This window comes from Netta rufina (genome assembly GCF_964035555.1).
Source record: "Netta rufina genome assembly, chromosome: 24".
NCBI lineage: Eukaryota > Metazoa > Chordata > Aves > Anseriformes > Anatidae > Netta > Netta rufina.
Window position 1 is genome coordinate 2,500,580 of NC_140148.1, and position 26,036 is coordinate 2,526,615.

General features: G+C 45.1%; 2 protein-coding genes across 4 annotated transcripts in view; both read right to left on the minus strand.

The window, feature by feature from the left end:
- Positions 1 to 80: 80 nt before the first annotated feature.
- KLHL11 (kelch like family member 11) lies at positions 81 to 6,177 on the minus strand (the record flags this gene model as incomplete). The annotated part of the gene is made up of 2 exons (XM_084301172.1): positions 81 to 5,594; positions 5,675 to 6,177. 2 exons carry the CDS (start codon positions 6,175 to 6,177, stop codon positions 3,998 to 4,000), a joined length of 2,100 nt encoding a protein of 699 aa, XP_084157298.1. The 3' UTR covers positions 81 to 3,997.
- Positions 6,178 to 7,140: 963 nt separating this feature from the next.
- Positions 7,141 to 26,036, minus strand: part of ACLY (ATP citrate lyase) — a 28,576-nt gene continuing 9,680 nt past the window's right edge. For 2 of the 3 annotated variants that reach the window (XM_084301048.1, XM_084301047.1), the window contains exons 4-29: positions 25,734 to 25,796; positions 24,930 to 25,120; positions 23,903 to 23,982; positions 23,255 to 23,385; positions 21,486 to 21,604; positions 20,883 to 21,019; positions 20,374 to 20,435; positions 20,073 to 20,190; positions 19,758 to 19,912; positions 19,269 to 19,359; positions 18,015 to 18,044; positions 16,111 to 16,252; positions 14,050 to 14,218; positions 13,434 to 13,538; positions 12,986 to 13,182; positions 12,735 to 12,816; positions 12,256 to 12,366; positions 11,591 to 11,718; positions 11,299 to 11,392; positions 10,886 to 11,040; positions 10,004 to 10,154; positions 9,274 to 9,417; positions 8,919 to 9,032; positions 8,304 to 8,386; positions 8,103 to 8,179; positions 7,141 to 7,914 (exon numbers count right to left, since the gene is read on the minus strand). In XM_084301048.1, the coding sequence (XP_084157174.1) occupies positions 7,820 to 7,914; positions 8,103 to 8,179; positions 8,304 to 8,386; positions 8,919 to 9,032; positions 9,274 to 9,417; positions 10,004 to 10,154; positions 10,886 to 11,040; positions 11,299 to 11,392; positions 11,591 to 11,718; positions 12,256 to 12,366; positions 12,735 to 12,816; positions 12,986 to 13,182; positions 13,434 to 13,538; positions 14,050 to 14,218; positions 16,111 to 16,252; positions 18,015 to 18,044; positions 19,269 to 19,359; positions 19,758 to 19,912; positions 20,073 to 20,190; positions 20,374 to 20,435; positions 20,883 to 21,019; positions 21,486 to 21,604; positions 23,255 to 23,385; positions 23,903 to 23,982; positions 24,930 to 25,120; positions 25,734 to 25,796 (3,024 nt within the window). In that variant the 3' untranslated portion in view covers positions 7,141 to 7,819. The remainder of the gene's footprint in view (positions 7,915 to 8,102; positions 8,180 to 8,303; positions 8,387 to 8,918; positions 9,033 to 9,273; positions 9,418 to 10,003; positions 10,155 to 10,885; positions 11,041 to 11,298; positions 11,393 to 11,590; positions 11,719 to 12,255; positions 12,367 to 12,734; positions 12,817 to 12,985; positions 13,183 to 13,433; positions 13,539 to 14,049; positions 14,219 to 16,110; positions 16,253 to 18,014; positions 18,045 to 19,268; positions 19,360 to 19,757; positions 19,913 to 20,072; positions 20,191 to 20,373; positions 20,436 to 20,882; positions 21,020 to 21,485; positions 21,605 to 23,254; positions 23,386 to 23,902; positions 23,983 to 24,929; positions 25,121 to 25,733; positions 25,797 to 26,036) is intronic. The other variant, XM_084301049.1, reaches the window with a different exon arrangement.

Here is a 26,036-nt window from a genome sequence, read left to right on the forward strand (position 1 = left end):
AACTTTCACTCTATGGCACCAAAAAAAAGTATGATTTAGACGTATTGGCTGCCAGGAAGAGGCACAACGCACGACAGAACGCTAGAGAAATAAAAGGTTTATTTGCATTAATTCACTTATTACAATAAACTTTAGTACAGTGTATTTAATGTGAAGAACATTACAGTAGGAGTTTCAAACAGCCTATAGACACACACTACTTTACCTTACTGGAAGTAAGTACAGGAGTGCTGCTTGCCCAAGCAACTTGCTGAAGTCTACATTAACATTGAGGAGAGTACAGCTGCCGTGATCCACAGTGACATGGACCTATAGGGAGTATCTGACTATTAATGGTCTTCGAACATCTAGTTAGTTCCACACTTAACATTTGCATTAGTAATAGGATTAGATCCTCAGGAGCACCTGTTTTATAAGACTTCCACTTAAGACTGTCAAATTAGAAATATGGTTTACTTTGTAACATAACATGGACACAGCTGAAAATAAATCTAAGCCATAAAACGTTTACTTTTTTTAAACCCACTGAATGTTACCCCATAGTATTGCAACGTTGTGTTGAAAATAACCTCAGAAGTTGCTATTCTCAGTGACTCAAGTTGTGAATAGTGATCCATCTAGGATCATTATTCATTATGTATGCTAAAAAGTTGGCATGTTTTATTTCTGGAGTAGTGTCCTACTACGTGTGAGAGGAAGTCTTATTGAAAATATATACAAACCCAGCATACTAACAGGGTATTCATGTCCTTATAAAATATTATGTACATTTATGGCACCTAGAACTGACTACAGTGAGCACCTAGTGCTGGGCAGGACGTGTCCTACTTCACTAATACCTTGAGCAGAACAACGGGACGTGAAACATGCATTTTGTGGCACACATTCAGTACAGCTATAGAGGTGTGATTGTCATAAGGAGGAGGAAAAACACCGTCTGATGTTCCTTTACATTTAGAGGGCCAGAAGTCAGCCTTGTAATACTTCCTGAATTCACACTAGGATCTTACTGACATTTAACTAGCCAGTACAAACACAGTGAAAGAATTCCCAGCCTGTTGCTTATAGGATCATTTTTTTTTTTATAAATACCCAGCAAGCTACAGCAGTCAAGGGCCCCAAGGAGTTTGTTACACGTTTCACAATGTTACTGAGCTAAATTACAGTCAAATTCAGTTCTTCTGAATACCTACAGGTGAGACAATGGATGGTTAGACTTGTCAGTTAAAAAACTGCAAAGCAATTGGTCCACTTAAAGTCAAGGCTAAAAAAAAAAAACTCACTACTTAAAAATTCCACTGAATTGGCCTAGCAAAAGTTAGAGCAAACCGGTGCTGTTCACACTGTCCATCACTCCTCATGCAAACAGAACACAGAAGGAGAGACATAGTGCATCACACACAAAATGGTGGCTGGCATCCACACGTTAAACAGATATTAAGCCATTTTGACATTGTCTTTAAGTGGAATGTCTTCAGTAAACTAGACAGAGTGTATGTCAGGTGGAAGTTCTCACAGTATGTGCAAATATCAAATTTGCTTAGAAAAAGAGAGACTGCAAGAAGTTTGTTCTTGCTTCTAACTTTGTTGCATGCTGCCATATATCAGGCTATTTAACTGAAACAACAATCTCAGTATTCCCCCCCCAAAATTGTCCCAGATTTGCCGACAGACTACATAAGGGCTTTGACAGAGCTGTGGTGGTCTGCCATGCTACCATCCTTTGCTCATCAAATCCTTATAGCCCAGTCGGTGGGATGGAAGAGGTAAACTCTTCTTGGGTGTTTCTGTGCAAAATCTGACAAAGTGTCTTAAATTCAGCTCCCACGTAGGTTAAATCAATGGGGTTTGTACAAAAGCTGTGAGGCATTTGCACATCTTCTACTCACAAACCCTGCTGTAGGGGCAGTAATTCTGAAAAATATTCCAGCCAAACCCACAAGAGTTCATGGGCTAAACTCCACTGATTAACCCCTTCCGTAAGGGCCTACATGAGCTGATTTGGCAACAGTCACTTCTGAACATCAGCCTTAAGCCTGAACAAACTTAAACATTTCCTCTCTTGCACTAAGCCAGCACTGTACAATTTAATCTGCCCTTGCATAATAATCCAACAGGCAAACACAACACAGGATGATTACCATCAGTAAGTAATTTGAGACTGAACTGTTGGATTTTCAATCTAACTTACAAGGCTGGGTTATTCTCTTATTACAAAAAGACCAGTTATTGATAACAAAGTGACGAGTGAACTGCAAAGTGGAGCATTAAGGAAAGTACACATCAGAGAAACCTTTACATATTATGTGGTTGAAAGACTTACCCAGTGTTTCAGATATGATCTAGGTTGCCTGCTGAATTGGAAAATGAGAAGTATCAGTTCAGAAAGCCAAACAGTTTAAAAAACAACAAAAACAAACAAACAAACAAGAAGTGTTTAGAGGATCTTTTGCAATGAGGTTGCCCACATCAAAACCACCAGCAAATTATCATACGAACCGAAGACAGTAAACACCTTCTTCATCAATGTTTGTCTGCGTAAGTTTGGGAACAACCTGGTGACTCCTCCCTTTCCCTCCCCTAAGGTCCTGAGTTTGGTCACAAGTGAAAACCTGGAACATTCAAATGAAGGGAAGGATGGGGAAGGAAAGGAGGTAGGAAGGATGCACTGAATCCGCTAGTAACGAAAACTGTCCTGGAGTTCTTCAGATCAGGGAGGAGTGTTCAGTGGGAGCAATAACCGAGAGGCATCGATGCTCCCAAGGAACTATTCCACCTTCTGTTCCTCGGGGGTATAGCAGTTAAACAAACCAGAGCCAAGCAGGGCCCTGATATATGCAAAACTACCTCAAAACTCCCGAAGGTACCTTTAATCAGGTTAACCCTTACATCCACAGTACACGCGTAAACTATTTACAGACTGAAAACTCCAGATGCAGCTAAAAATCTTCATGTCATCAGTAACTGAGAGCCAACAATGTCCCTTCAGGAGGAACACCAAGTGCTGATTCGTTAAGCAGCACTGCAGCACAGCTACCCTAAGTTTCTAGGGAAAATAAGCTGAAGGCAAAAGGCATTGATTGTCAAGAACAGGCTGCAAACAGGCTTGTGGGGGTTCTTCTGCTTTTTCACTTGAATTAAACGCGTGCAATATTTGAGAAAGGATCGACAAGTAGCTCAGGTTTCAATCTATTCCCGGGCAATAATGTCATTCTTACTAACCCACGCTGATGTGGCTAGACTACATCGCTGGTTTCCACTCCTTTCATCAGGCTGACTGTTGACCTAAGTTTCTAACGAAGTTGTCAAAGACAAACTCAAAGCATCTCCAGACATACCTGGAAAAGATCCACTGCCTCAAGTTCTCCATTTTAGCAAGTGTCTGACGTTCTACTGATCAACCACTACAAACTCCGCTGCCTCTCTACAACGTACAGTTACAAAATAGTTGATAGCCGTAGAAACATCCTGAAGTAATTCTTTATAAAGAAAGATTGTGCTTTCATTTTCATACGTACGTGTAACTATTGCGCTCGCCTCCAACTTTGGAAAGCCAAGTGCACTAACACTAATTATACGTGAAGTTTAGTCACTGAGGAGGGTCAAAGGAATGTCAAAATATTAAGTGCAAATAAAACAGGTGCTTTCAGCACACACAAATGTAACAGGCAAATTAACATAGAGATCTTCAATTTTCAAAACAGAACTGTTAGAGACTAACTCAACAGAAACCCTTGAAAAGAAAGATCTATTTCGTGACCTATTAGAGGAAAGTAGTTTTTTCCTTGGCACTGTTAAGTAATATTGTTGGATTCTGACAGTTTCTCAATTCCCATTCATCCTCAATTTGAGCTTCTTACTTTTCAATACGAGGTGTTATTTTTACGCATCAAACCCAAGCAACATCCTGATGTCTTATAAAGACATATCGAGCCTAGGAAAATGGTTTAGCCCAGTATTTCCTAAACCAGATTCATCAGGAGTGATATTCCGGACACTAGCACTCAATCTGTGAGCGTGGCATTCTTCGTAAACTTAGCGAGTGTCGGTGTATTTCCTGCATCTGTCTTTCCTGCATTTGTCTTATTCTATCTTTCTGCCACATCAAGTTTTGTGGCATAGGATATCTTTGTGTGCCCTGCAAGCACCTGAAGGGGATTCTCACATGGCAGGCTGTTGCTCTACAGCGAGGCTGAGGCATGGGAGGCAAGAGCATCCAGCGCTTCCTCTCAGCACAGTAACGATAAGCCTCTTTCCTGTATTGCTTGTCAATATCATCGCTGTTCTTCCACCCCCCGATGATGAAAACATCATCTTTATAATAACAAATAGCTGCCCCTTCAATGCTCAGAACCTCTGGGGGTAAACTTTCAAGAATCTCGTCTGAGGCTCTGCCACAGATCTTTATCTTGGCTTCCTCATTATCGATAGGGTAACTCTTGGGGCAGCAGGATGCCGTATGGTAAAAGTTTGTGTTTGCAACTGACATCTGAAAAGAGCAATAGTTATCAATGAGCGGCAGAGACTCTACATCTTGCCACTGCCTTGTTTCAGCATCGTATCTGATAATAACTGCCCTCAAGCCATCTTCGCTATCACTGTCAACTGGGGTACGAGCAGCAACATAAACAAATCGGTCTTCTACAGAAACAGCTTTGACATCACGAAGAATCTTTGGTGCTGACTCCAGGTTATGCCATTTGTCTTGCTCGGGATTATAAATAGCTACATCTTTAAAGCCAGGACTGAAATTGCCATGTCCGCCAATACTGTACAAGTTTCCTTTAACTTCAGTAAGGCCAAAGGAATGTTTTCTGGTTATTAAATTTGAGACTTGCTCCCAAATATTTCTATTTGGATTGTACCTTTCTACAGTCTTGGCAAATCCCGGTTCCATGGAGCCAGCCACATAAACATAAGATTCTGTCACAGCAACAGCATGCCCATCAAGATGATTGTGTATGTGCGGTAAGTTTACCCACCTATCTTCATCGATGAAATACCCCACACACTCACTCAAGTAATCTCCTCCCTCCGATACACCACCAATCACCATAATGACGTCCATGTTTTGTCCAAAACGTGGCAGCAACGCTACGGGACAAGTGGAATGTTGCAGATTACCGGACTGCAAGTTCTCAGACCTCAAGGCGTGACTTTCCACAGCTTCTGACACCAACTTCACACAGGCTTCGTTGCTGGATACCAGCCTTTCAGATTTGACGTGGCGAGTAAGGTAAGTGGGTTTAATCTGAGACAACCTCAGCAGTTTAAAAAGTTCTTCAAAGTACCTCTCTCTTTCCTCGGGATTTTTCTGAACCCACTTCAAAACGGTCTCAAAGAGGACTTCTTCAGAGTCCACCGTGATCTCCGAGTCTGAGAGCCAGTCTCTGATGAGGTGGAAGGGCAGAGTGTAGAACTCCTCGTCTTGGATAACTCTGTGGAAGTTTCTCCTGATCATATCCTGAGCTTTGAGGGCCAGCTGATTCAGGGAATACATATGGGCCAGGCTGTGAACCGCGACGCAGTTGGACAGATTGAGCTTCTTCTTCAGGAACTCCCCACAGAACTCTTTCAACCGGGTCAGCAGAAACCTGTGGAAAGAATAAATCGGGGTGATGCCGCGGCCTGGCGGGCAGCCCCCCGAGGAGGAACAGAAGAGGGTCGAGCTCACCTGTCGGCCATCTCCAGCACCTCGTGGACGTTGCCGGGGCTGACGCGGATGGTGCCGGTGTACATGAAGCCGATGACGGCCTCCACCGTGTCGGGGTCGGGGCCGCCCTCCGAGCTCCACTTCTGCAGCTCCACGCGGCCCGAGCGCGACTCGGCGAAGCCCCCCGAGAGCAGAGGCGTGAAGTACTCGGTGGCGGCGGCCAGGACGGAGCGGTGAGCCCGGTACTCGCGGCAAACCCCCGGCCGGCCGCCGCCGAAAGCCAAAGTGATGTCGCAGTAGAGGCCGTGGCGGCGCTGCTCGTTCTGCCGCCACGCCAGGTCAGCGCAGTGCGCCGGGCACCCGAACTCCTCCGCTTCCACCTCCCCGTCCACCCCACCGCCCCGTGGGCCCCCGCTGCCGCCGCCATCCTCCTCTTCCTCCTCCGCCACCGCCACCGCCGCCGAGGACCCGGGGCCCGGCTGCGGCTGAGGCGATGCCGCGGCCGCCGCCATCTTGTCCGCCATGGCGGGGCTGCGGCCACCGCGCCTGCGCCGCCTCGGCCGGCCCCGCGCTGCCCCCTGGCGGGGAGGCGCCGCCGCCGCCCGAGCTAAAATGGCGGCCGCGGAGCCCTGAGGGGAGAAGGGGGTGCTTGAGGCGAGCATCCCCCCCCAGCGCTGCCCGGAGGCACCGGGGGCCTCCCCGCCCGCCGCTTTGAAAAGTGAGGGCTGGGGACAGGCAGGAGCTGCTTTTCCCTCGGGGTGTCGCCAGCCAGCAAGGGGGAAAAGCAGGGCGAGAGGGAGCCGCCGGGGCTGCCCCGTGGTGCTCCCCCTGTGCCCCCCGCCTCGTGACGGAGCACAAAGGGAGCTCGCTAGGTGTGGTGCAGGTTTAAGTTAAGTTAAAGGGAGGAGATGGCCCTGCCAAAGGGTACGGGGATGCTACACCTGAAATACAGGCATGGTTTTTGTCAAAGCCTTGAGCTATCCTTTTGATCGTTTTTCTTCTTAACGTCATTCTCTCAGGTGAGCCTGCAGGGAAGGGACTTCATGTGAGAAATTCACTAACTCTGACTGAGGTATGCATTTTTTTTGTTTGTTAATTAGAATAAAGCGAGGTGTAGCTGACAATTCCATCTTTACTATGCATCATGATACAGTCCCATAACCAGGGTATAATGCTATCTCCACTTATATACTTCTTTTTCCTACTCTTTCTTTTCTCTTTTGCAAAGTTGCAGCCCTTAACCTACACTACGGGGTAAGTCCCATGTGGTTTTGTTTTTTTTTAAGAAAACTCTTCTAGAACACACACTATCAGAGGAATAATTGCTCTGAGGTTTGGCATGCGGTTATACAAGTACTTCCAAGCTCGTCAGAGAGCCAGATAGAGTTTACAACCAACCTTTAAAAGGGAGAAGGGGAAAAAAAGAATCCAGATAAGCTAGTAGTGTATCATTTATTTGTTTGGTTACAATACACAGACAAGTAGGATGCTAAAGTTATTACTGAGATTATTTTCGCATCTGCAGATAACGTGGGAGACTGACATTCCATACCAGCAATCGAGTAGTAAATGAGAAGTTGTTTGCATAAATACAGACACCGGAATACGTGGAGTTTCACAGTTTTAACAGCAGTATGTTACAGCTTTACATTTTAAATTACTACACCAGAGTTTGAGTAGCATTGGTTATACATCAGCAGTGGTCCCACTACTCAGGCTATGATGATTAGACTGTGAAGATGAACACACAGTAAACAAAATGAAAAACAACCAACAACAATGAAAAAAAATACAACACCCAAATCATAGCTTATGGGAATGATGGGTACTTTTCCCCCGTCAGGGTAAGTTCAAAATGACTGCGTCTATGAGAAAAATTCCCCCCCAAAACCCTTAAAATCCTTCCTGGAAACAAAATAAAACAAGAGTAGAAAAAAATAAAAGTGTGAGAGACAGTATTAAATACAGCAGGTAACATGGAATATCATAAGTTTTGGTTTTTGAGTAAGTTTCTATTCTTATAAAACAGTTGCTTTGCACAGTTTAACTAGGCAGCTCAATGTCTATGCATCAATGGCCTTTATACATCAAAGTCCCATTTGTGGCTGTCCTCTGTGCAGGCTTCCAGCTTCTTGAAGTGACATTCTGAGGCAGTACTACTGGTTATCACATAGTCATGTGCTCTGGTAGAACATAGGATATGTCGTCCCATGGGTGACGGTACAGGCCTTGCTTCAAGCGCTTCTGATCTAGATAGTGTCCTAAAAGGAAAACAACTGTGTTACAACATCCTTCTAATCTAGTTGTACGTTGTCTTAAAACAACTTTGATTTCTGGATTCCTACAACTTAGGTTTTAGGCCAAAACCCCAGAGTTTCACGTTTGTGTTAGTTCATGGTGACAGTGCATCTCCCCAGGGAACGAAGGGGCAGGAACACAGCAAACTTACCAATGAATCCCATACTCCTGCCTAGTACAAAGATGCCATTAAGAGCTCCTATATCAATATATTCGTCTGCTTCTTCCCTGCAAGAGAAAATAAATCAATGTATTTTTTGAAACCCTGGTCTCACATGGACTGGCAGTATGGCTTCTATCATTTTTTTGTCAGACCATGATCCAAGAGAAAAACAGCCCAATATGTACTTACCGTGTGAAAGAGCCACAATTCCTGAGTACATCAACAAAGGCAACTCCAATAAAGCCATCTACATTCAGGATAAGGTTTGGTTTCTAAAGGACATAAACACACACACCCCAAATAAAGATGTTAACAATGGCAAGTGATGTTCATCTGGTAATTTTCATCCTCAAGGGTAACTTGAAGGTTACCCATAATTGTGGGCACATACCTAGTGATACAAGAGGCTGTCCAGCAACCTGAGCAAGAGCCATGCTTAACACAAATGATGGAAGGACAGCCCCAAACAACAGGGCTGCATTTTACTAAAACTGCAGAGTTTATCTACTACCACCCGTCATACATACTAGCTCTGCCTCCGGCTTAAAGAATGTAGCAGTTCCAGATATACTGTGAACAACTCAGATAATGGCTTTCAGTCTGTTCAGTGTTTTTCTGGTGTCCGACAAACATCTCCAGCCTTACTGAAGCGTAGTTGTACTTGGCCCAAACAATCCCATAGAAGAATAAAAACCCAGCAACAATTTACTGTGCTTTGCAATTAAAATATAGCATTAACTACTGGTCACTTCTCCCCCCGTAAGAAAAAGCGCTTGAAAAAAGATAAATACTAGCACATTTCACCTTGGAAGTTGTAATTTTTTCTACTTCAAGTGCATAGTCCAACAGCGGGGTGGCAGGGAAATGCTGTTTCACGTAGTCTTTGAGAATCTGAACTCTCATGTCTGGGTTATTTATCTGCAAGTTAAGAATATATTGCAGTCATTGATGTTGCATCTTACACAAGTACTTGTCCTAAACTTGACTGTTTATGTTTTTATGTTTTATAAGTCCTGAGAACCAAATACTGCCTCTGAAAGTTGCTAGTTTTGTTCCCTTCAATCCCCCCCACATACCTCAGAAAAACAAAAACAGAACAAAAAACCTATCAAGAACAGAAACACACTTCCAATTTGTACTAATAATGCATTTTCCTTACTGATTTGACTCTGTGTCCAATGCCCATGATCAGTTTCCCTTCTTTCTTCATCTTATTCACAAACTCCATAGGGATAATCCCACTGTCAAAAGCTTTGCTGAACATTTTAGCTGCTGCATCCAGTGCTCCACCAAACCGGTCACCCTGGGTGTGAAACACAAAGGGGATTACAGCAAAGGACTCACAGGTAAGGTACAAAACAAGCACAGGATTATCTTCCCCATCCTTTGTGTCTATTGATGCAATCATGAAAGTAAAATTAGGCAGGCACTTGGGACTAAACATCTGTTTATAACTCAGTAATATTAACTGTCAATGCACAGCCACATCGTCTCCACAACCATAGGGTAGGGGTGAATGCAATCTAGAGCCCATTTTATTCAGGTTATTACTTGTCCCTGTGTGGTTGCCTAATCTCTTCCAAAAGTGAGTTAGTTTTGACAGCAATTAAATTTCTACCGAATATTCATAGACACAAACGTGAGATACTAAAATAGTCTTGCTTACTAGAAAAAAAAAAAAGACTATATTTTAAACCTACAGAACAGAAGCTGAACTGTCTCTTCCTGTAGCTTTTCACTTTAATCAAGGTAGTAGTGTGGAATTCAACAGAAATTCAAAGTATGAGTGAATAGACACAAGCTAAACCATGGCTCTGCAGCTGTTCCAAATTCTAGCATACTAGTAATAAAAGCTGGACTAGCAAATCTGCCAGATACTAGGTACTTACAATAGTAAGAAGGCCTGAAGTGAGACTTGAGACGAGATCTTTTCCAGCTCTTGCACAGACAATAGTGTTGTGGGCCCCAGATACAGCAGGCCCATGGTCTGCCGTTACCATCAAACACATCTCAATGAACTGGCAGGCATACTTCGGTAGCCTGAGCAAGAAAGAGACCGAGGTCATTTATTGTAAAGAAAACACAAGACACTTGGTCTTAGACTGGACAGTAAGTTGTGTTTTAGGTGCCTGCATGAAAGTAGTAGAGCAGAGAGGGAGCTGTAGGGTCACGGGGCCATCAGTGCATCCTAGTATCTTGGACTTTTCAGAGATCAGTAAATTTTGTTCAGTTTCCGCTTATTTAGCTTAGAACTTAGGGTCAGCTGGGTAGGATGAACCTGCACACCCACAACTGGCTGATCAGTAAGCTCAGAGTCCCCTTGAGGAGGGCCCTGAGCAATGCTGGGTTGCAGTTCTGTTGAGCTAGGCGTTTCAGCTAGTGCCAGGAGTGCCTCTAATGACACCAGCAAGAACTTCTGTCAGTCAGAAGGTTCCCTGTAGGCTGGCTACTGAACATCTGCAGGCTCCCCAGCTCTCTCCAGGGCTGAAATGGCAACTATGATAAGCAAGCAGTCCAAGAATGTGAAACAGGACTAAAATGGAGAAGTCTCCTTGGTGCACCACAAAACTGGTGGGAAATTTCACCCCAAAACTAAAACACAGTGGATGAAGATGCTGATGTTGCCTCTGAGGAGAGGCTAGAGATGGCATTTCCAATGAATCTACACTCACAAAGGCATCTTGCCTTACTTTTGTGCCTAAAAGCCTATTAATAAATGAGCCAATCTTCAAGCTAACGAGTCTAGGAGCTTTCACAAAAGTTGCCTTCACCTCTTCTGAAACCAGAGCAGGCCCAGGACCCCTCCAATTCCCATCTCTTCTTTGAAGACCTCGGTGATGGGCATTCCAGCATAAATCAGTTCCTGACCTCTCTCATCACAGATACTCGTCATAAAGGAAGCCGGCTTGCGGATCAGACCCAGTTCCTGAAATCAGAGCACAAAGATGGGATTTTAAATAATCCCCTTTAGAAGCAAGAGGCAGCAGGAGACCAAAAACAAAGCCTTAAACTTGCCCTCAAGGCAGCTTCTAGAGCTTAGAATCAGCATAGCCAGTGAGCTCACTATAAAGCCTGAGATGTAACCCAAACACCACACCATTATTATCTTAAGCATCCAGAATCATAGCAAACATCCTGTCTGGCATCTGTGGAACCCAGAATTAAGTAAAATGGCATAGCTCACCCTTGCCCAGGAATAATCCATTGGCACAGTTGGAGGAGGCACTTCCTCAGCTGGCTCGATCACTCTTTTGGCTACAAGATCCTGATAGACAGACCTAGGGAGAGAAACCATTTATTAAATCCTCTTGAGAGACAAGTGAGGTGGTCTTAGTCTAGACCTTAAAAACCCAGGATGAAGCGAGGCAGCTTTCCTTAAGCAGGAATACATCCCCATATCAGTTAAGAGTCAGTACCCTGTTGTTTTTTTTTTTTTTTTTTGTCCCTGCACAAGGTGCCCTGTTAGTGTGACTTACTGAATGACCTCTCCCAGCTCATCAAAACTCCGGGGAACAAACACACCAGCTTCCTTCAAAGCTTGATTCTTTGCAACAGCAGTTTCAGAAGCCTGGTTAGCACAAGCTCCTGCATGGCCAAACTGCACCTACAAACAAAAGAAGTGATAGCAGTAAGGAATGCGAGTTGTTTACAGGCAGAGAGTAAAACAGAGTACAGAACTGCATAGAGAACTGGTCACAGGAATACCAAAGATTGTACAATCTGCCTTCTTATTTGGACAAACAGAATTCCTGGCTGCAACTGCAGTCAAAACAGCAATACACAGAGCATTTTCTGATCTGGAGTCACTGCAGGCTCCTCCATCAAGTTCTGCTTCTCTAATGTTATGCCACTTTTCAAAGCTGCTTAACGTGTATCTTTCTCCTTCCCACTCCAGAAGCTGGCTACTTTTAAAATCTGTTACATTACCTAGGATCTTTGGGCTCCTTTTACATCTAAGTGGAATCCTCTGGAAACCTCCAGTGGCAAGCTACAGAAGCGCAGTTAAGTTTTTATCACAGATGCTTAATAACTTCTGCACATTAAGTTGTTCCAGTTTAGATGCAGTGGGAGAAGCTGCCTTTTTTCCTTCTGCCACAGATATTTATATATCTTCTGCATTTGTCCCCACTTTTATGCTTACCTCTGAAGAGAACATGGTGGCACAGGTACCAATACACCAGCACACCACTGGCTTGGTGATACGGCCTTCTTTAACACCCCTGCAGATCTTGTACTCCTCTGTGCCTCCGATCTGTGGAGAGAGAGAGATGAGTTGGTTCAAAACAAAGAACTTGGCACTTTCATAGAAACCAGCTCTGAGATGCACATAAAAACTTTGTTTTTGTCTGTTTCTGAGTAATGGATTCAGTTTGAGAAGAAATTCTCTTTTCTTAAGTGGGGAAGACTATATTTGTTTTGGAAACATTCAATTTCTTCTCATTAAAGGAGCACAAAATAAAAATTCAGATAATTGAGAACAGATTGTTGGTATATCTCAAATATATTTAGTAGCTGCCACTTCATTGTGGTAGTTATTTAGCATTTTAACTACTAGGTCAGATGCTCCTGGAATCGAGCAGTTGGGTCTTTCTCAGATAGAAGTGAAATGGTCTCACTCACCTCTCCAAGCACCACAATCATTTTCACTCCTGGGGTATCCTGATAGCGCAAGACATGATCCATGAAAGTTGAACCAGGATACCTGGGTAGAACACAGGAAAAATGACAGAAGTTGAGTTTGTTGCATAAGCTTTCCTTTCAGACAAGTTAACAGCCAGCCTGCCCTTCACTCCCACACAATTAATGATTCAGGCATTTTCTTCTGCTGACTGACTTAAAAAATGGTTTGTCTGCTGAAGATAGACTCCTACCTGTCTCCTCCAATGGCCACCCCTTCGTAAACCCCATCGGTGGTTCGGGAAATTATGTTGTTGAGCTCATTAGACATTCCTCCAGACCTTGAAACATAAGCCACGCTGCCAGGACGATACAGTTTTGATGCTAAAATGTTATCCAGCATGCCTCCCGTGTTGCCTATTTTGAAGCAACCTGGTTTGATCCCACCAACCTACAAGAAAATTAGAGAAAGATGTAAAGCCCTGTAAAACAAGGCATGAGACTTAGGAATATTTGGGTAAAACAACCTTCTGTCAGTATTTATAAAACAAAGGAAGACAAATGTGACCTTATAATGGTCAGCTAACGTGCACTTTAGATGACTAGAGACAAGATGTACTGTAGGACATATTTTATCCTTCAGAAAAAGCTGATCTGAAGATGAAGACAGACAAGGGGGAGTGAAAGGTCATCGGTACTTACAGTTGCAGGCCCAATGATAGTGACTCCTTTTTTATCTGCTGTCTTGATCAGTTTGCGTGTCAGTGCCTCTGGGATGCCCTCAGCAATAATGGCAATCGTGCGGATCTGCATCAAGATAACAAGAGCCGTTAGTGCCCCAGCGTTGCCATCCTAACCAACTCTGCAGGACACAGGAGTGAGACAGCTGCTCCCAGGGCATGATCATGCTGCTCCCTGCCAGGTCTCTAAGCAGTTATTAGAAAAGCCCAGTGCATGGATCCACAATCTACTATATTCTTCTCAGCAGTCCCAATGAGCTGCTGAGAGAATTTTTCTCTCCCTTGCAGATTAGGGAGCAGCACTGTATTTTAACCAACTTGAAGTAATCATTCTTAACAGACACAGAGGTGCCAAGTTCCTCTTACAAACCACAAGTCCAGCATCAGACTTTGCTATACAAGTCCAGCATCCTCCTTAGATTCTACAAGAAGTTAGGACTGAGGTATTTATCCGACCAAGACTACTTCCTAGCACCAGCGTGGTTTAATGAACATCAGTACCCTGCACCAGAAGCGCTGGTACGATGCTTACAAGATCTTCCTTCTTTTCTTGAGCTTCTTCTAGATCCCCCACTCACCTGTGGGTAATTCATCGTTTCAACAGTGCTGTCATAAGCAGAGCGCAGAGATGCGAAGTTGATGAGAACATCCACCTCTGGGTGCTTCCTCATGGCATCAGACATGTTCTTGTAGACTGGGATCAGGATTTCTTTGTGGCCCCAGTAGAACTTCTGTCTGTGGTCACCACTACAAAGGAGAAGATGAGAAAGGCCTGACTTTTAAGGTTACTGCAAAGACAGAGGGATACAATGCATGCAGATAGAGGAGTTTGCAAACCCCAATTCTCAGACACCACGACTGACTGTGAGACACTCACTAGCAAGTGAGCGTACGTGGGGAGGGACCATACTAACAGCAGAAGGTTCTTCAGAGTATAGAACAGAGCAGCATATGGAAGGAGACGGGCTAATGGGGACAGAGGCATCCAGCAAGATGAATAAGCTCTCCCACAGTGAAGTTACCAGAGCCTCAATTCTACTCCAAGCTGGAAGACAGAATGAGGCATAGAAAGAGTAATGAATGAGGTGCATGCAAAGCTGCGTTACTGGACTGGGACAAATACTGCACTGGGGGAAACAGGAAACCAGTACCTGTGGCAAACAGCCAGGGTAACAACGTGAGGTTCAGTCAACTTCCCAATCCTGCTGCAGGGAAACTCTGCCCACCCTGCCCCACACACTGAAGGAGATGCACCTAGGGAAGTCTCAGTGTAGGTGTTGTCTTCTATGTATGGTCTTTACGCACGGTAGACTCTCTGATTGGAATTTGAAGTCTATTACTCAACCATTTAGGACTCCAGAGAGATTGGCTGTGTTTCCATACCGTTACGTTCGTACCAGAACATTTCAGGTTTTGTCAGCCTGACTTCCTCAAAAAGGTCAAGCAGAGATAGATTATTATTAGACAGCCTTAAGCTTTTTATCCCGGTGGCTTTTTCCTCATTCAACAACTGTGACGCCGCAAGGGGTTTGCCACTCAGCTACGGATGTGGCTATGCCTGCAGTCGGTTTTTAGTACCCTGAGGTCTGCACTCGCTGAGGTGTTACAGCCCTGATGATAATTGCAGCACTACGGACTAATGGCACAAGGTATTTAACGGACAAGAGAGGCACAATTCTCTGCAGGACAGAGCTTGATTAGACATCAGCTATCTTAGATGTCTGTAAATAGCACAGAAATGAAACAAGCCTCCTACCCCTACATCTGCTCCCACCTCACTGCGCCAGCAGAAGGCCAGCCAGCCTCTCATTTCCTTCTCGCTGCTTGCCCTGTGTAGCAGGAAGACCCCCACCTCGCAGCCACGACAACAGAACTGCTTGTGCACCACGTCTCCACAACAGCCACGTTCTGGAGGCTCCTCCCGAGGGCAATGTGAAACACTTAATAACCTCTCTCACCCTCAGCTGTGGGGATAAGGGCAAAGAGGGTGAATACCACAAGAGAACTGTATCCCACTGAAGGATTGGCACGCTTCATGCCTGCTGAAAAACCTGCAGCTACTGCAGGAAAAGAGTCTGAACCAGATGAACAGGGATTTGTTTTCTTTTTATAGTTTTGTTTGGCTACATTACAGACTGCCTTAGTCTAGTTAGCAGAGCTGCTCTGATTCTGGCTAATGTTTGGAGGGGAAAACACCTGCTTCAGCGGGTGCAAAGCGAGATGTCAGAGACAAGGATGCAGCAAACAGTGGGTGAGTAGAAGAGACCTCACATGTCTGTAGTGCCTCTGCTAAGTCAGTGGGCTGTTAAAGAAAGCCCAACCAGTAACGCCTGCCTCACTTGTGGAATGAAGGAACGGAATTTGGACACCCTTGGAAAGAGCATGAGGTGGGGCCTGGATCAGCTTAACGTTAGCCACGTCATTCAACAGAGCAGCCTGAAATCAGTGGTTGAGAGAGGTAGGAAGCAGCCTGCAAAGCCAGCCTGATGGTGGAAGGGAGCGTAGGAGAAGGCGTAAAAGCAGAGATGTGGACTAGAGCAGAACTACGCTACAGAACAGAGGCTGGGAGAGGAGGAAGCTAACAGGAGAATCTGAGGGAAGCAGTCAGAAAAGTGTCACGGTTATCCCAGGCTACTTACGTGAACGGATAAACCATGGCAGCTACTGACGGCTCATCCCGGGAGCAAATGTAATCAAAGTCCAGCATCCCTTGCACGGCCCGCGTCTGCATCCCCCAAATGATAGCTTTGGTGTGGCGGCTGAAGAGGGTTGTAGCTTTACCTGCTCGGAGAGAGGGGCGAGGGGAAGAAAAAAACAGAACAACACACCCAAAATGTACATCTGTGCAAGATCAAAGCAGCAACTTTGCTACAAGTCTGCCTCAAGCCTCCCAGATAAGCGTATTCCCCCTCCCTCCAAACTAAACCCAACAGCTGAGCTGCAGGATGTAGTAGCCACACTCCCCAGATTAAAGGAAGAAGCTGCGGATGAAGCAGCATCCCCCTCTTCCCAGGATTCTGAACACAGTAGCCAGGTTTTGGGTTTCACGAAATGGGCAAGTGCTTCATCACAGGGTGGGAGCTGGTGTAAGACGGGAGAGACGAGGAGTGAGAAGAGCCTCCTCCTCTCCTTGCATGGGCTGTTCACATCCCTCCCAGATGGATTTATTCTGCAAAGCCGAAGAGGAAAGGAACTTTGGATTTTGTTTTATTGCAACAGCCTACAATCTGGGAGAACCACAGGAGGTTTTCCTCCTACGTTTGACAGGGTGCCACAGTACGATGATAGAAAATAACAACAAAAAGCAGAAAACGAAGGAGACTAAGAGCAGAAGAGCTCTACGTTACTCAGCTTTTGTTTTCAGTTCTTTTTGATCATCAGAATCCAACACAAGCCTCCTCGGATGGCTCCAAGCATTTATATGCAGCCCAAAACTTTGGCTTTGAGGGACAGAGTCACAGGAAAGGCAACAGTTCAGCTAGTGAGATGGACTGTTCGCTTCAAATACATTTACACCACTTGTCACAGCAAAATGTTGAGTTCCTCCCTTTGACTCCAGACAGTTCATTTTAAAACTCTTAACCCTGAGCTGATCCAGCTGCTGATCCCAGTCAGTCTACAGCTGATTTCTTGTTGGCTTCGAATCAAAGATAGATGGCATTAGGGATTAGACAAGATCCTCTTCTGCCTGGCTTGAGCGTTAAATCAGTCACTGTTCTCTCCAGCACTACACGCTCACAGTTTAGATGCACTGCCACGTGACTTGTCCTCAGGAAGCTAAAAAGCCCTTTCAATTTATCACCTCACAGAGGCCTGCAAGGAATATTATTATTCAGAGGGAAGCAGAGGCCCAGGAAGGTGATGCTATTCATCTGAAGCCACACAAGAAGAAGGAGAGTCTCCTTCTGCTGTTGCCCCCCTTATGATGGAGAAAACAGCCTGAAACTTCAATTGGACTGCAGCTCAGCAGCTTATTGTCACTTAGCACTGAGCTCAAGAAAATGTTTAAAGTTCTTTAACTCCACTGAGCACACACCAAGCTTCAGTGGTTTGCTGAACCGATAAGGCTACAAGGACATTTACATCATTCAACAACTTCTCAGTGCCCTTCAAGGCTCATAAGCAGGGCATCTACATTTTTTTGTTTCCTTTTAAAGCAGGAGGCCAGTTATTAGGAATAGTTAATGATTCATTCTTTCTGAAAGTGAAGAGCACAGAGCTTTTCACAGCTTGCTAGGTCTGTTTTTTTCGCCAGTTCTTGTGGGAGGGCAGGGGAGGGAAGGGAAAAAGAAGTTTGAGACCTGTTCTTCCCCCCCCAGAAGTACTAAGTTTTTGTGCAAAGCTGTATGCGATCTGCACTTCAAAAACAGCTGAAAAGTTCACGTGGCACTAGCTAAGTACGCTGGCAGGAGGGAAGGGAAGGACCAGACAACACTGCAATCTTTTGAGAGAAAAAACAGCAACAAAAAACGAAAACTAAAAAAAAAAAAAAAGTCAGCTGCCAGCAAGGCCAGACACATTCAGCTAGTCACACGTGTCCTACCTGGACCAGGTCTTGAAGCTGGGATTGAATCTGTTGAAGAGAGAATCACTCATGCAACGATATGACACAGTTGGCTGCTGTCATCCTGACAGCCTAGGGGGGCACCTGCGAGAGGGCTTCCCTCCTCCCCACAGCACTCAGGGCTTTTGGGTTTTGCTTTTGTTAAAAAAAAAAAAAAAAAAAAAAAGCAAACACAAGCAGACTGGAGCACTCTCCATTGTACTTCCTCTCCAAGTCGAATTTTGGATTTTTGCCATCTAGAAACCTTTCGCTTAATCCAGCACAAACATTACAGCTTCAGGAGATTGTTCTCCCCACTGCAAGCTCCGTGGCTAACGTTTTCTACGTATTTTTGAAGCACTGCTCATGCAAAAACCTGTGCACGACCATCAACAGAGCAGTGTGTTTTTGGTGTTGTGTTTCAACAGGGTTGGACATGAATCCTACAGTCATCATGTCACACTGCTGACAATGAGATCCGTATCTCCTTGCCTTCAAGGGAGCAGGACCAGAATGGTATCACGTTCTGTCCTTGCCCAGTTCTGCTGTTGTTTTCCTCCCATACAGCATGCTTTTACCCAGTAAGGCTTCCACCAAACACAACCAAAAGGCCACCAAAGCTCAAGCATACCACCATGCTAAAGAAGCTTCCTACAAACTTAAACAGAAAATAAAAGCTAACAACCAAAAAAAAAAAAAAAACACCAAAGAAACCCCACCACCACACATACAGAGCAACCTCAGACCCTACATGTTTGAGGGCTACATCACAGCTCCTACTGAACCAGGAAGGTTTCTGGCACTGTTTGTTTATCCAGGAAGCTGCAGACTCTACCAGGAAGGACTTTCTGAATACCTACACTGTTCCTTCCAACAGCATCCCCTGGGAACACCCCACAGTTACTGAAATGGAAAGCAGGCCTCAGATCAGCAGCCACAGCACAGAGTCTCTAACCTGTTGTCTGCTGGCCTCACGTACGGGGACATGGTAGAGCTGCAATTCTCAAATTGTGGTGTTCCCTTGAAAGGAACGTCACAGATCAAGGTAGCTTTGACTCACCTCGTGCACAAGCAAACAGCGCACCAAGGGACACATTCTAAAAGCACTTAATTCCATTCAAAACAACAGGTAGACAGATACCACAAAATTACTTCTCTTTATATCCAGAAAAAGCATTAACCTAGTCCACCTTTCTCTCTTTTGAGTACAACCTGGAGCAGAAGTGAACTGCCAGCAACCACTGCTGGACTTACCAAGAGGTGCTGTTGGCTTTGCCTTCTTGGCTGGAGCAATATCATCTGGCTTGGACTCGGAGAAAGAAGCCGTTCTGCTTGGTGCTGGAGTCTGAAAGATTCAGAAGCCAAGTCAGTAAGGGACAGCATGCCAGAGCAGGCTTCCCAATATCCATTTCTGGGACATTTTGGCTACGCTACTCTCCAAAGAGGAATGATTTAGTGATAGAAATACTTTGGTCAAGAGAAGGAAAACTAAATGACCAAGTTCCCAGTAGGTGCAAGAGTTACAATTATGATGAAGGGTCGTGCTTTCTGCACAAGTGAGGTGGATATCAGGAGGGCCCCTCTTCGAAAACTGTGCAGGCAGTCATAGTTTTCCTCCAGCTTTGAGCTATACAGCTATGACAGTGGCTAAGGTCTGCTCTGACCTGTTCAGGCAGGGGAAAGCTGCCTTCAGGAGGCTTCTCACCAGCGTTCCCTTTCACAGAGGGGGGTGGAGGAACTCACCGAAGGGCTGCCACTGGCGTTGAGGAGGAAGTTGGCAGTGTGGGCTGCGGCAGGCGGTTGGTTAGGGATAGGCCGATGGCCGAGCGCCATCCCCACAATTGCAGTCATGTGAGTCTCGGTGCCAAAGACATGGATGGGGATCCCAGTTGTCTTTCCTGCATGCGCACACAAGAACAGTCAGCTTTGGGGGCGGAGGGGAAGGAACAAGACCAGCTTCTGCCAAAGCGAAGTATTTAACCTGGAAAAGTCCCAGCAGGAAGCAGGTGGAAGATACAAGAGGCAAGAACCAAACTGAAGGAAACGGGTGGTCCTTACCCACTTCGCCCATGACACGCAATCCTTCCTGGTAGTTCGGGCCTCCTCTTCGCACAAAGATCCTCACCTCATGCTCTTTCAGAGGGCCTTGGTAATCCTTAATTGCTCTCACGATGCCCTGAAGGAAACAAAAACAAACATATAGTACAGGTGAGCTGGGCAGCCGAGCATTTACCGCGTCCTCCCCATCATCTCAACAACTGTTAGAAGAGATACGCCACCAGCACCACACCAACCTGGAGAGAACAGCTTGGGGTTGCTGACTGGGGGCATCTGCAGCTACTTCTGACCAGTCACCTACCTTAAAAGTGGCTGCGACGTTAGTGAAGTTGGCAATGCTGCCCCCAATGATCAGGATTTTACCTGAGGGAAGAGACAAGCATAAATAAAACTGCTTTAAGAACACAGAGTACTTGCTCTAAGATCGTGAAGCAGCGCAGGGCAAAGTTAAACAACGCTGTGGTTCAGGCTAACAGCTTGCAGTAAGTTATGTTCAGCAGGGTCTGGGAGATAAGAGTTTTGTATCAAGCAGGAAGTTTTCTGATAAGAACCTCAAGCCACATTTGTGCTTTTTGCTACATGGAATAATACAAATCCTCTGTGAAGCAAGAGCTGACAGGAATCCATCACTATTTGACCCAGAAGGCAGCAGTACATTAAAAAAGCTCTCCCAGGCAGCTCTAAGCACAGTAACCATCCAGCTTTGTTCATTTTTTCCCCCAAATGCAGCTTCACCACTGAGCAGCCTGGAGCTGTACACCCTTCCTGACTAGTTTATTACAATTTTTCCAGTCCCGGTGACTTTCTTACCTTCAGGGTGCTTCTCTCGTGTCATGAGGGAGAGAATAGTCTTAGCATAGTCATAGGTCTGCTGCTCGCTTGGGGCTCCCGAGTATTCCCCATAGTTAGCCAGTTCATTTACGCCCCCCAGGTCACAAATGGTGTCACTATAAAAAAAAAAAAAAAAAAAAAAAAAGGATTAGTTATAATTTTCAAGTCACTCTAAAGGTCTTAAAGCATTCCAAATTCCTGGGAAAGGGGAACTCAGAGAGGTCAAGTTATCTGCTGAGAACAAAGCTGCTCTCCTCTTGGTGCCAGGCATGATTAATCTTGTTTTACTTCCTACACATACGATGGGAACTACCACAGCAACCACGTGAGCATCAACAGCCTCCAGCCAGCTCGTTCCTTTCCATGTGAGAAAGGAACCTTAACACAGCCTCCCAGAAGAAATTATCATTTCTGAAGGACACTGCATTCCACATCCTGGGAAGAAACCTGCACAGAAGCTTCATTCTGAGTAAGTCCCAAGCAGTCCAAGCACAGGAAAGACCACTTTAGAAGTCTCCCCTTCCTACAGGTTGCATCCATTATTTTCTTTGCACTCCCCCCAAAAAACCTTGTTCTCGTTACCTGTAAACTACAGAGGCACCACCACCAGCCACCATGGTCCAGATCCTGCCTTTAGGGTTGAGAATAGTAAGTTTCAAGCTGGCTCCACTTTTTGCATCCAGATCAGCTATGTAGGCTTCCTGCAGATGGAGCAACATACATTATTTAAACGTCTTACTGCCTTTCTCTGCCTAACACCTGCATGCTCTTTTTCAAACCAAAGCACTAGCAGCACTGGGCCCAACTTCTGGGCGTGCAGAGCTCCCACATCTCTCAACTACAACTGAGGGAAGAGCAGAACCACAAACACAGCTTTTGTAAGGGAAGAAGACCCAGCTTCATCTCTCAGGGGCCAAAACTGGTTTGTGTTACATGTTCTCCAAGACAGAACACTGAAATAGGACTGATACAGACAACTTGCACCTTTCCCTCTGGAAGAAGTTCAAAGAGGAGCAACGAACCTAAACACGCACTCAGATTTTGATTCTTGCTTGGAAACTCCTACCCTCCAAAGAAAACATGCAGTGTTTATAAGGTCTGCTGGCTTATCTCTTGTTTGTCCCAAGTGAAATCAAGTTTATGTACAGCAGTCACTTGTGACATTACTTTATCTGTAGACTACACATCCAGAAGCAGAATTTTTCTGTTTGCACGTGAAAAACTCTGGAGATGGAGCTGACTGCTGCGTGTTTCACTAAGCTGCACTGCACTGGCATTTCCATGTCATCAGACTGTGAAATGACAGAGCAGCTGTCTTTTCCTCCACAGCTCAGCCAGCACTTAGCAGCTCGTGGGTTTTATGGTTCAATGTATCACAGTCACAGAATCAAGTGCCTCTGAACTGAAAAGTCTTCCTCTGACCTTGTCTGCAGACTGCGACCAGAGGAAATTTAAAATCAACACACTCAAGGCTACGTTCTCTGGCTGTGCTGCAGCTAAGAATGTAATCACCCAGAGATGTAATTTGGCTCAATGTGGTGTTCCTGTATCACAGCGTGCTCGCCTGTCGTGAAGCACTTTATTGGGAGTTCATTAAAATTCTCAAAGACACTGACATAATAACATTCACAGTGACTTGCAGAGGGATGATTCAGAGAGACAAAAACTCAACTAATCTATTTAAGAGCAAATTGAGTTAAGTGTTGGCATCCAGCAAGCTACGTGGAGAGAAATACAGCTAAATGGATTTCCTGGCCATGTTACAAAAACGTTTTCCAACTGAAGCATAATTATAATTATTGAAATGAAAAAGTCAGGACAGAAATCCTTTCGGAGGCAGCAGAACAGTCACCTGAAGTAAGCAACAGAACAATGAAGGAGAGAGCTCCAGGTCCAACAGCCTTGGAAGCTGCTGGGAAGCTGAGTATGAAGCAGTGTTTATACAACTGGCTGTGCAGACCCAGGGAATTCTGCGAGGGAATGGGCATTAAAACAAACACAGCTTGCCTGCAGGCATCTGTGGTCATCACTTTTCAGGAAAACAGGTGTATTAACATCTCAACTTTTTACTTTAGTGTGAGATACAGCAATATTCTCTCTGGATTCACACCCGCATGTATTTTGCACACAACTGCTACTCTGCTGTAAAGATCTGTAACTGGAACACTGCAGAAACAGCAGCCCCAAGGAGGCTGCCAAAAAAGTGCTCCACCAAAAGTGATGCTGATGGGGGAGCAACGCAAGCGAGCACCATATAAAGGAATAGCACAGAGCTTTGGCACATAAATGAAGATGAAGTTAAATGCAAGCCTCCTTTTAAAAGATTTGGGCTGTGACAGATTGTAACTTGCCTCTGGGTAGGCTTCCCTGCCAAAGGGAGGGGGAAACTCCACGTCCCCCCATTTCACTTTGCAGATGTAGTCAGCAGTTGCATCAATCTTCGCAGCCAAGTCAAGGATGTAGACACCATCTGTAGTCACCACTGCATTAGAAAATAGATCAGGATTAGCTGTGGTTTGTACACACTGCAAATTTACTCAAAATTTCATCCCATACAGAGATCATTACAAAAGCTAGGTTCCCTTTGTTCCCATTTCTCCACATTGGTCACTTAGTTCTATTTACCAAACCCGCAGAGCTCCCTTAAGAATTAACTTGTGACCATAGTCACAGACCAGGCTCTAGCTCAGGTGTTGTCTTATATTGCAACACAGCAGTGCTTATGTGCTTCAGTTCTGACTTCACATCCCTTTCAGTGGAATTTCTTTGTCTGCACCAGGAAATTAGATAACAGAGAACGTTGCCTCCAAGCAGTCCTCATTTTGTATTCATTCGACTAACAGCTCCAAGACAAATCACATCCACTTCTGTACTTTTGGACACGCCACTTAATATTGCTGTGAACCACACCAAATGGAGAAGGCTGAAATACAACTTTCAGTATTTTAGAACAAATGAGCAGGAAGTCCTGCACATAGGCTCCCAAAAACAGCACTTACCTAATGGATTGATCTCGAGGTATGTGAAGTACAGATCTTCATAAAGGTTGAACAGGCCACAGATGAAGCTGGCCAAGACACTGCAAAAAATTTAAACACAAATTCATTACAGCAGCCAAATACAAAGTACAGACTGCTCTGCTTCATTTATATCGGGGTAAATCACTTTGTATCAATTTATTTCATTCTCATTCATCTTCTGTGCAAGCCTGGCTGATGACTCAAGGAAAGGAAGACCTTGATGACTCATCCCAATTACACCCCACCAAACTCTGCTGAGAACACGGTTGTGAGGAACTGTCATGTAGATGTTCAGTCTGTTTCATCTCAGAGACAGAAACACATCCCTGTCTCTCACTGAGAGATACACATCTTCGTCAGGACTCAGCTTCATTAGCTGGGACAGGGGAAAGACTGCAGTAAACTCTATTAGTGACAGGCTTCTTCAGCCTTTCGGTGCCAAACAGTGCTCTCAGTGAGCATGTTATCTTTAGAAAACTCATGACTCATGATAACTAGCTATAGGCATCTAATTAAGGGAGCCGCAGAAGTCTTAAAATCTAAAGATCAATTTGCAGTAAAATTGGAAATATCAAGAGAATGGCTCCCTTGATGGGACAGAGCAAGGCACAGTAGTACATTTCTGAATTAGCAGCCAGATTCACATCTTGTTGCCATTTCTACTAAATAAAAGAAACTCTTCTGTGCTGGCACAAAAGATCAAAATTCAGTACGTCTCTGACATCTCAGAGGTCAAGACTTCAGCACCTTGAGAAGTGCTCCTGTCAAGTGAAGGCTCAAATCACCACGAACGCTTGGTTTTGGTTTCACAAGAGGCTCAGATAAGGTCAAACAACTTGGATTTAGGATGCACGGCATGTTCTTGAGAGCAGCAAGAAGGGGAGGAGAGCAAGCTTTAGGGTGAAACAGTATGAAGGGATGTTGCACTGAAATAAAATAGACAAGATTCGGGGAGGATGGACGGCCATGCCCAAAGCAGGCACAGGATCTCAGCATCCATACTTACTCTTTTTTATTTGCTGGTGCATACTGCAGGAGCTGTTTCTTCACATCTGCTTCACTGAGCTTCTCATCCACTGCCACGAGCAGCTTCTGAGCTTTGGCATCAACATCTCCCACATCCACACCGCCTTCGTGGTGGAAGAGGACATAGTCTCCCTCCCGGGCAGCATATATGCACACATAGAACTCTTCCTCCTGCAGCACAGACCCAGGCACAGACATTAGCAAGTCACACCCAGCAAACACAGAAGAGGTGTTTGTGTCAGCACAAGGGAAGAGGCCTGGGGGACAGAGAGCAGCAAGTCCAGAAAGCTTCATCCTGGTGAAGCACGCCAGGGACAACACTTTCAATTTCTAGAGAAAGCCATTCCCATTTTCCACAACTGAAATTCCAACCAGGGTCCTTTCCTGTGTGCAGTGAAAGCACCTACATCTTAGCTAATTACACCCTTCCCGCAAACGATTTCACCAGCGCAAATTGAGACATCTCACATCAGTTTGTTATCCACACTTGGGAGCACCAGATTCAAGGAGCAACGAGCTGCCTTCTCCCTTCCAAGTGGGTGTCTCTGATGTGATATATCACCTCCTCTCAGCAGAGAGAGAGCAGCCAATGCTATTATTGATGACTCCTTGCAGGGACTAATGCTGTGCCCATATGCAGCTCCGACAATATGCATTGACACTCTCAGCTTAATAGCTCCCTCCCAAGCTCCAGCTTTCGCCATTATATATCAATCCATTTAAGCCACATTCAAGTCAAAAGAGATCAAAAAGCGCTTTTTATCACATTAATTGGTACACCAACCTGTTTGTGAGGAACGAAGGGTTCGATCAGAAAGTTCTTCAGGATTCCCTTAGCATTCGCAATCTGTAGGCAGAAAACAAGACAGACACCAATAAATAAACACCTGCCCAATATCCACATTTATGACAGCACAAAGCAAACTTCAAGAATTAACACTAAGATCAGTTCCTCCCAATCACCTCTCTACTGTGTTTCCTGGGGAACCAGACTGTTCCTTGTAGCAAGGTCTCGGGAACTGTCTTGCACAGCTTTCCTGCTATCCAAAACCCAATTGTTTGGGCTCAAAGGACACGGCCATGGTAG